Genomic DNA, 10,980 nt, shown 5'->3' on the forward strand with positions numbered 1-10,980 from the left:
ATGATTTCTACTGCAGCCAGGAACAGTCCTGCTTCCACTCGAAGGATTCAGTTTATCAGTGTTCACTGCAAGAGCTGACAACCTGTTCTGCAACTGCATTGTTCTTTGGGAAATGAAGAAAATCTCATATCATTCAGCTGTTAACTAGCTAACAATTCACTGGCCATACTGAACCAACCCAGTTCATGCAATGATCCATACAGAAAGTGCAGAAAGAGGCCAGCTGGCCCATCGAGTCTGCACCGACCCTCCGAAGAGCATCCCACCCAGACCCAGCCTCCTACCCCATTCCCACAACCCTGAATTTCCCATGGCTAGCCCACCTTATGTGCACATCCCTGGATACTATGGGCAACTTAGCATGGCCAATCCACCCAAACATTGGACTGTGGGAGGAAACCGGAGCACCCGGAGGAAACCCACACAGACACGGGGAGAACATGCAAACTCCACACTGACAGTCGCCCAAGTCTGGAATTGAACCCGGGTCCCTGCTGCTATGAGGCAGCAGTGCTAACCACTGAGGCACCGTGCCGAACCCAACTCCAGTGGCTTCATTAATTTATGAACCTCAATCAGCTTACTCCTAAAAGCTTTGAGGGTATGAAACACAAGTTCCCTTGATCCCTGGGATGGCCGAATTGGTTTATGAGGGGAGAATGAGGAGACTGGCCTCTGTTCTCTCAAGTTTGGAAGAATGAGAGATGAACCCACTGAAGGGCACACAATTCGCACAGGGCTCGACAGGATATACGCAGAAAGAATGTTTCTCCTGGCCGAGGGAGCTCAAGAACTTGAGTGCAGAGTCGCAGATTAAAGACCATGTTTTGCTCTCTGTTCACCTCTTTCTACCAACCTTCTCTGACAAGAACACGACCTAATAGCAGCTTAAAACACTTCTGAGCCAGAGACATGCACTTAAAGCTTAGTTACCATTTTTAAATATAGAGAACGGTAATAGCCAATCTATGCACAGCAAGCTCCCCAAAATTTCTACAAGTGATCAAGCAACGTATGTTCCAGTGTAACTATATTGGGAAATACAGCCAAGACACTGTGGAGAATCTATCCACTCAATATTTAATCGGATTTCAGAATCATTTACATCAACTCAAGAAGGTACATGGTCCCCTGGTTTAACCTGTCGTCTGATCTCCAACTTCCTCAGGACCATACTGCAGTTTAGGCAAGAATTACATACTGTAGTTGGTCAAAGTATTATAGAGATTTCCAGGGTGGCATTGAATTCTCTGCCAAAGAGGATGTTCAGTTCCAATATTTAGACTTTTCCAATATTTTGACCAACAAAATAGGTTCTTCCTTCCTGATCCACCCCTTCCCCTGGCCCCACCCCTCACAGCAGTCTTCCTCCCTGAGGAATTATGAGCCACGACACCGTGTGCTATTCACACAGCCAAGTATAAAGCTCTCCCCTAAGTCTTTGGACATGTCCAGTGAAACAAAATGATGATTGGTCATCAGGTGAATGCCACTGGCAATGACAGGTTGGCACAGGAGTGATCACAGTCCATTCTCAACTGTCCTCAGTCCATCCAATGTTCCCCCAATAATCTGTCCCAATTGACTGACCTGAGGATTCTGATCTCTTTCGTAGTGACTTAAGGCTGTGGTCCTTCTGATGGATTGTCAGTTGTAGAAGTTGTTGGAACTCTCTCTCTTTCTCTGCAAGGTCTTCCAGAAGGCTGAAAGATTAAAGGCCCAGTTGATTATCAGAGACTTTGTCTTTGGCTAATTCTTAATCCTTTGTCTACTCACCATCCCTCATCCCAATGACAGGAGCAATCCAAGCATGGGCCTGGAGGAAAAGGCATTCCCTCACACAGGCCTCCCACAAAACTTAATTAAAAATACCTGCATTTATATAGAAACTGCCACATAGTGGAACATCCCAAAGTGATTCACAAAAGCATTATTGGACAAAAAAAGACATTGACACAAAGGACTGAGGACAAGTGACCACAAATTTGAACAAAGATATAGGTTTTAAGGAGGTAACAGGGTAAATAGAGTCAGAGAGATGCAAGAGTTTAGGGACTGGCTAACTGTAGACAAAGTTGCCTATTTCAGAATAATAAACATCAACAAAGTGCATCAGGCTGGAATTGCAGCAATGCACAGATCTCAAAGGGTTGTGAAGCTGGAAGAGCTCAGGAAGGAATGGAGGGATCTGTACATGTGGGCAGCATAGGTAATGATATTAAAAACAGTTTGAAACTTTAAAGAGAAAATCTTGGCTTAGACTTCTGCCAGTTTTCAATTCTATAAAATGCAGAATCTGAATTAGCATAAACTCCATTCCTGGAAATAGGAAGGGTTTCAAGTGGAAATGAGAGAGTGGAGAGTTGAGAGGGGTTCATCTGAGGCTGGGACTAAGATATCTGATTGATTTGAACCAATTCATCTTTGCTTGTATCTGATACAGTGACAGGGGTGAGGGAGCTTTATAATATTAAAGTATTATAAAATAATAAGCTATTGCAGCTTTTACCACTGGGTACTGTCAATGAAACTGAAAATTAGAGAGCATTTAATTGATTAGCTCACATGGAGGTAATTTTTTTTTCTTCAAATGCATAGCTCTGAGATTTAGAATAGCCAATGTCACTACTCAAGAGACACTGGTACATATGAAAGCAGACACACCAACAACCACTGACTCATGTATGTATGAATACAGACACATTAACAATGAATGACTGGTGTTCACATAATTACAGAATTATTTTTCAGAGCATTTTCTCCTGCGCCACTCACAGCAGTCTCCTGGAGGTTAATCTTTAATTCCTGGGGTAATCCAGGATGATTGCGACCCTTAATGCCTCAACAAAGGTATTATATGATAATAAATGACAAATGATACGCCTTAATGAATCCTCTAACAATCACTGCCCAACTTTTTGTGTGAATCTTTGCATTACATGTTTTGTCAATAAATCTTCCTGACTGAGAGGAGCTGGAATTAATGGAATGGGATGATTTTACAGGAATACCAATCAATCATTGGGATCAATTGTCCTCACAGGAATACCCACTCAGGGACTGGCTACCAACACAGGTTATCCTTGTTGGCTTAGGATAATAAGACAAATTTCACAGGAAACCTTTTGCACTTGATTGGGTTCTTCTTTGCCTTATGGTCATATCAACTAATGGCCAGGCCACAGCTCACACTTTCCACGGCTATTTCTGCAAGAACCCATTAAAAGTCTTGGGGTGATGACTGCTTGTTTTCTTTCGTGGCCACTCATTTACTGTAACACATATTCCCTTTCTCATAAGTGCAGAGCGACCAGATTGTTGCCACTTTGATGCAGCTAATTCTGAATGAATGCAGAGTTAGGAAGGTGCCATCAGTAGGGTCACTGGAGTGCACTCCCTCCTCGCTGACCCTCCGGCATGTGCCAGCAATTCACTCTCCAAACTGCACAGGTCAAACTGACTGTACTCTGCTTCGGTCAACAGGCTGGACTCAAGCAGTCCAGTACTTCCTGAATGACCCATGGGCAAAAGACCACAGTGCAGGTCAGTGTGAACTGGAATATAGAAATGGAGGAGCCTATCAACTTCCTCAGAACTGCTTGGCTACACAATTACATCTGAATTGATCTGTAAATCACTGACCTCTGCTGGCTTTCAATCCATTAACACTTAGCCAATAAATCTTCCCATCTCAAACAATTGTCCTCCTGCATCTACAATTTCTGGACAAGAAACTGATCCAGATTTCTCTGACCCTTTGTGTGAAGAAGTTTTCCCTGATTTCACTCCTGTGTAAAACCTGGCTCTCACTTGCAGATTATGTCACCTTGTCCGGTATCATCCACCAGAGGGTATAATTTATCCACACTGTGCTTTTGAATCACTTTATCCTTTAGAACATCTTGTTCAGATCAACACTCAGTTTTCTAATTGGAGGAATACAAGTCAAGTGTCGGATGCATGATAGAACAATAGAGTGGCAAACCCAAAGAGCCCAGCTCCTGGGGAGAAGGATATATGGACGATGGCACAGGGCTGGCAAGGTTGGCATTGTTTCCAATGTGACAGGAAGTTCACGGTTCTTTTAGAATTATGCAAGTTGTCTTTAAACCTGCAGAAAAAGTTGACTTTAAAGAATGTGACACCTGACTGATGTGTGACTTGCTGATGGAGTAGGAAAGGCAGGGTGGCTCAGTGGTTAGCACTGCTGCCTCACAACGCCAGGGGCCCACGCTTGATTCTACCCTTGGGTGGCTGTCTGTATGGAGTTTGCACATTCTCCCCGTGTCTGCTTGGGTTTCCTCTGGATGTTCCGGTTTCCTCCCACAGTCCAAAGATGTGCAGGTTAGGTGGATTCGTCATGCTAAATTGCCCATAGTGTTCAGGGATGTGCCGGCTAGGCAGGTTAGCCATGGGAAATGCACTGTTATAGAAAAAGGGTAGGGGGATGGGTCTGGGTGGAATGCTCTTCAGAGGGTCGGTATGGACTCAATGGGCCCAATGGCCTGCTTTCACACTGTGGGGATTTGATAATTCTAAAAGGAGTTATCGGGGGAGGTGGACTCAGACTGTATCCCTCTGGTGTTGTTTCAGGAATGAGGCAAGACCATACACAGGATAAAGCTTGTTTGGTGAAGAGAGTTGTAGTGTTATCAATACTGTGATAGACTATGATTCCTGCATTGCTCACTCTGATGGATACTGGAACCTTTAGGAGGTTACATTATGAGGACAGCTTGTTTAAACATAGCGTGCATTCCCCTGAGATTAAGGAGTGATCTGATTGAAGTATTTAACAGGATGGATACAGAGGAACTACTTCACCTTTTGGGGGCATCAGGAACAAGGTGACATCATATGAAAATTAGAGTCAGACCATTCAGGAGTGAAATCAAGGAGCATATAAAACATAGCGGAAATAACAAACCCTCTTCCACTCGCCCAAAAAAGATAGCGCTTGCTGAAAGTCAACTGGAATCTCCAAGTCTGAGATGGACATATTTCTGATGAGGATAAGATTGTGAGTTTTTGTGCAAAGGTGAGTAAATGCAGCTAAGGTACGGATCAGCCTTGCTTTGTTTCAGTTGTTGGCACTCTCGCTTCAATCGATCAAGGTTCTGGGGTTAAAGTCCCGCTCTGGAGCTTTAGCAGAAAAAGATAAAGCTGACACTCCATTGCAGCACAGATGGAGTGCTGCACTGTTGGAAGTGCCACCTCTGCATGATATGTTCAACTAAGACTACGACCTTCCTGGATATTAAAGACCCTGTGCACTATTTCGAACAGCAGGGCAGTCATCCTCATGTCTTGTCCAACGTTTGTCACTCGTACAAGAACAGCTTAAGTGGTCATTTGCATTGGTATCTCTGCACAAGTTCGGCTGCTGTTTCCTACATTAGACTACACTTCAAAAAGTAGTTCATTGGTTGTAGAGCACTTGGAGACATCAAGTGGTTGTGAAAATCATTATATAAGTGCAAGGCTTTTTCCCCATTTTTGGTCTAACTGAATGGTGGAGTTCGCGGGGGGAGGGGAGCAGAAACAAAGGGCCTATGTACCTCTGCTCCCAAGTTGCTGCAACAGCGAGTTTTTGTGATGTGCCTTTAAGGGATGTATCAAACTACTGCCTATCAATATTCACCACGTGATGTGATGTATAACCCCGCATACTCTTCATTCAGAACAGAATAGCAGTCCTACAAGTCAAATGTGTTCTGCATAGCCTCTAAGTTATCATTGTGTACATAATCTTATTTGGGTTCAGGAGTCAAACTACTATGGCGTTTGGTGGAATTTAAGTTCAATTAATAAAATTTGGAATTTAGAACTAATATCAGCAATGATCACCATGAACCTCTTAAGCGTTGTAAAAACGTTTCTGGCTCTGTAGGGAAGGAAATCTGCCATCCTTACTCCATTAGGGCCTACCAGTGACTTCAGATCCACAGTAACATGGCTGACTCATTAATTGCCCTCTGAAATGACCTCGCAAGCCACTCAGTTTGAAGGCAATTAGTCAAGAAATGTTGGCCTTGCCAGGGACGCCCACATCCCATCAAAGAAATAAAAATCTTCAAATAAAGAATGCATATTATTATCCTGCCAATACTTTGTTGTGTGATTCGGACATTTGCACTGAATAAAAGTACGTAACACAGACTTAAACGTTGGAGAGGCACCTCAAGGAATGTCCACAACATGTTATTGTTTGTTTGCCCATTCCTTCACCCATAGTAGCTCCTCTCCATACCGGTTTGATTCTGCCCTCAATCTGCTGAGCTGCACAATCAGGGGGCAGGCGTATTGTTGGGAATCATGGGACATGGAGCGACTGAGCGTGCTCACACCCGAGGTCCCTGCACCATCCATCTGCAGCTCCAGAGCTTCCCGTTCCCTCACGTCAGACTCACTCCCGCTCCACTTCCCCGGAATGTTGTCCGTGCCGTGCTCATCTGCCTCTTCGTCAAAGGAGCCCTGACTCTGGGGCTTCGATTCTGAAGGAGAAAATCCAAGTCAGTTGCTTTTGTCTAGCACCTTACCATTCTCCCACCGCCCTGCCCATCCTTCAGCTTTCTCCCCATTTCACCTCAAGTTGCTGACTCCCTCTGGGTGTTGCTTGTCCATAGGTACCTTTGCCCATCTTTCATATACCTGCTTAAGACCATAAACGTCAGCATCAGAGCTGATCCCAGTACAATCTCAAGCACCACACCCCCTCCCAGATTCTTTTCCTGTACTTTTTGCCTCTCTTGGGAAATTACATAGACATGGGCTCTTTTTAATTCTTTAATAGGATGTGGGCATCGCTGTCAAGGTCAGTACTTATTTCCCATCCCTAATTCCCATTGATCTGAATAGCTTGCTTGTCCATTTCAGGGGGCTGTTGAGAGTCAACCACATTGCTGTGGGTCAGGAGTCACATGCAGGCCAGACCAGGTAAGGATGGCAGATATCCATCTCTAAAGGAACCAGATCACCATTAACAATTGGTGATATTTTAACAGCCATCATTACTGAGACTAGTTTTTAATTTCAGATTTATTCATTACAAATTTGAACCCAAAACATTAGCCCGGGTCTCTGGATCACTAATCCAGTGTTACCACCACCGCACTGTCTTCTCTCCAGCTACGAGATTTCTCACATTAAAGCACGCCCCTAATGAAAGATTAGTTTAGTTCCACACATTGAATTTATTTCTTCTGATCGTGTTGATTACCCAGAGTGTAATGACCCTCTGGACTACAGCGTTATCCAGTGAGTTAGGTGCTGACTGTCTGTACATCTTTTACAGGGAGCAGGACCTGTTCCTGACTTGGACATTACATCAAAGACAAAGCAAGAGTCTTTACAGAGTATATATTCAGTCCCTGGAATGTCCTCGCTTCAGAGATCTGAGGGATTTAGAGAGAGGGTTTTATTTTTACCCTTAATGACCCTGGGTCATTTTAAGACGTTGTTGTGTTTTCTCCTGTCGATTCCATGTCTGCAGTGGATGAGTAGGTAGTGGCTAATATGAAATGACCAGTTAATATGCTTCAGCCGATATGAGTGTGGGTTAAATGTTAGGGACCAGCTTATCCTGAATCTGTATACAAGCGAGCTGAGAGCGACAGCACTGTGTATGGTGCTGGTCACTGCATTGTTGGAAGGATCTGAGGTTACACAGTAGATTTCACAGGATCAATGAAGAATTCTAGCTCTGGGTAAGGATTGGAAAGGCTGGGGTTGTTTTCTTTAGACAGAGGAGGCTAAAGGGAGATTTAATTGTTTCATATAAAACTATTGTGGTGCTGGATGGGAGGAGTTAGGGAGGTTCCGTTTTGTTCTGAGTTTGAGCTCTATATTTCGAGAAAACATTGTCCTTCTGAAGTTCACTGTGCTGCAATAGCCTTGGTACATCTGAACCAGCAGCAAATTAGATTAAATGATGGGTCAACAGAGGTTCACGTAAGGGGATATTTCAGCTTTACACTGAATACATCCTGAGAATGTGCAAACCCACCATCTGTGGTTAACTAAAAAGTTAAGGATAAAATTAAACCTAAAGGCATAGCATACAGAGACAGGTGGTAGGTCAGAAGAGTGGAAAGAGTATAAAGAACAGTAAAGGATGACTAAAAGATTAATGACGATGGTTAAATTAGAGTACAAGGGGATGCTAGTTACAAATCTAGTTACAGATAGTAAGGGTTTTTATAAATTGACAAAAAAGGAAACAGTTAATAAAGTGCAAGTTGTTCTATAGAAAGTAGTTCTGGGGATTAATAATGGAAAATAAAGAAGTGGCAGATGAATTTGCAATTGTCTTCACTGGACAGGATACACGGAACATCCCAGAAATAGCTGTACATTAGGAAATGGAAAGGAGGGAGGAACTTAGGGAAATTAGATCAGCCATGATGTTATTGAACGGCAGAGCAGGCTTGAGGAGAAATGAACTACGCCTGCTCCTAACCCGTGCGTTTGTAAGATGAAACTTCAGAGTCCTTCAGTGCAGAGGGATTTGGTGTCCTTGTGCGTGAGTAACAGGAAGCTAGTGTGCAGATAATAAGGAGGGCAAATGGAATTTGGGCATTTATTGCTAAAGGAATAGAATATAAAAGTAGACAAGTGTTACTGCAATTGTACAAGGCATTGGTGCAACTGCATCTGGAGTACTAAGCACAGTTTTAGTTCCCTTACTTAAGGAAGGATGCAATTTCCTTTGGGAACAGCTCAGAGAAGGTTCACTAGATTAATTCCAGAGAAGAAAGGCTTGTCTTTTAAGGAGAGATTGAGCAGTTTAGGTCTGTACTTGCTAGAGTTTAGGAGGATGAGAGGAGATTTAGTTGAGGCTTATAAGATACTAAAGGAGAGTGACAAAGCAGCAGCAGAATGGATGTTTCCTCTTGTGGGATATTCTCGAATGAGAGGTCATAGTTTTAACTATGGGTTAAAGGGGTGGCACATTTAAAATAGAGATGAGGAGGAATTACTTCTCTCAAAGAGTTGTGAATCTGTGCAGTTCACTACATCAGAGTGCGGTGGATGCCTGAACACATTAACTTTGAGAAGGAGACAAACAGATTTTTAATTAGTAATGGGTTGAAGGATTATGGAGAGCGGGCAGGAAAGTGGAGTTGAGGATGAGATGAGTTCAGCCATGACTGTATCAAATTTTTGATTTGATTTATTATTGTCACATGTACCTAGATACAGTGAAAAGTTTTGTTTTGCGTGCATTTCAGGCAGATCATACCATGCAAAGTGCGTAGGGGAATAGAACAGAGTGGAGAATATAATGTTACGGCAGCGGAGAAGGTGCACAAAGAGCAAGGTCAACTTTAAATTTAAAATTTGCCAGTTCCATTCAGAAGTTTAATAACAGCGGGGGAGAAGCAGTTCTTGAATTTGTTGGTACGTGTGTTAAAGCTTTTGTATCTTCTGCCCAACGGAAGAAGTTGGAAGAGATTGTAACTGGGTTGGGAGGGGTCTTTGATGATGTTGGCTGCCTTTCTGAGGCACGGAGAAGTGTAGATGCAGTCAATGGATGGAAAGTTGGCTTGAGTGATGGACTGGGTTGTGGTTCACAACTGACTGTAGTTTCTTACGGTCCTGGGTAGAGCAGTTTCCATACCAAGCCATGGTGCACCCAAATAGAATACTTTCTGTGGTGGAATGGCAGAAAGGCCTCAAGGGGCTGAACTGCCTACTCCAACTATTAGTTCTTATATACTCACTTTGGGTTAGGGTGGATTCAAATCTCCATTGTTCCTGGAACTCAAGATGGTTTTTTTTGAATGGGAGGCTGCTTTCCAAATTGGAAAGATGCTCCCCACCCTTCTGCAGAGAAGGGGGTGATGTTTCCCCAGCAATGTGGCACTATAAAAATAATTTCTACCTATGGGTGTAGCGGTTGGCAAGAAACAGTCCCTTACAATGCTTATCCACAATCACATACCTGGGATGAGAATGCTTAAGGCTATCTGCATGGCCTTGCAAATAATGTTGTCCAGGGCAAACATCCAATGAGGTTTAATCTGGTTACGGCGAAGGAGTTTAATCACCTAGGAAGAAAATCCCTATTAAAAAGGAAAGATATCATCTTCTGGGTAAACTGCAGAGTTCCCCATCGATATCACACGGTTAATATTTTGGCCGAGAGATATTAAACAATCCTTGCTGACCCTCCCTAGTTCCATCCTCTACAAACCCATTATCTGTAATTTAATTCACACCATGTCCTGACCAATCCTGTGCTTGTTGATCTGCATTGACTCGTGGTCTAGCAACACCTGGGCATTTAAATTCTCATCCTTGCAATTCACTCTGTAGTCATGACCTTCCCTATTGTTTCTAGCTGGGTTGTACAGCGATGAAAGAACTCTATTAATGCAAATTTTTGTTGTTGTAGATCCCGCGGTCCCTTTTACCAGCCCTCCTCTCTCTTTCATAACTTTGCCCTGAACATTGTTGTTGCTTTCTCCCATTTTTTTGACTTTCCCCATCACAATTCACCACAATGTGGAAGCTAATGGCCCATTGTCAACCAACTGATAAACTGCCCCTGTTCTCATTACAAACACGCACTGGGAGTGAGTGTGAAGTGATTAAACCTCAGAGACCTTCACTCAGTTTGGAAGCTCTTGTGTGGCCCCATGGTAAGGTTAGCTAATGCAGAGCAGACCGACAATGAAAGACAGGACATCTCCTTGTTACTCAGTCCCTAGTACAGCACTATGCCATCGATTAAACAACCCTAGGGCTCCAGTACAAAGTTCCCCAGTGCCCCAGTCCCATGGATCCACAATCTTGTAGGGTGCAACACTCAAAGGGCTCCATTCCCACAGGGGCACATTCTCATACGGCCCCAGTCCCATGGATCCTCACTCTCCTTGTGTTCCTTTCTCATGGGGTCCCAGTCTCACAGGTGGCCCAGTCTCACCGGGGACCCAGTCTCACAGGGGGCCTAGTCTCACAGGGGGCCAGTCTCACAGG

At 43.7% G+C, this 10,980-nt stretch overlaps 1 protein-coding gene across 1 annotated transcript in view; it reads right to left on the reverse strand.

Annotated features, from left to right (window-relative positions):
* Positions 1-10,980, reverse strand: part of LOC109928097 (mitogen-activated protein kinase kinase kinase 5-like) — a 151,241-nt gene that overhangs the window by 21,419 nt on the left and 118,842 nt on the right. Inside the window, exons 21-23 of the mRNA XM_048612962.1 lie at positions 9,944-10,049; positions 6,251-6,494; positions 1,591-1,703 (exon numbers count right to left, since the gene is read on the reverse strand). Of these exons, the coding sequence (XP_048468919.1) occupies positions 1,591-1,703; positions 6,251-6,494; positions 9,944-10,049 (463 nt within the window). The remainder of the gene's footprint in view (positions 1-1,590; positions 1,704-6,250; positions 6,495-9,943; positions 10,050-10,980) is intronic.

Source organism: Rhincodon typus, chromosome 27, assembly GCF_021869965.1.
Source record: "Rhincodon typus isolate 14 chromosome 27, sRhiTyp1.1, whole genome shotgun sequence".
Taxonomy (NCBI): Eukaryota; Metazoa; Chordata; class Chondrichthyes; order Orectolobiformes; family Rhincodontidae; genus Rhincodon; species Rhincodon typus.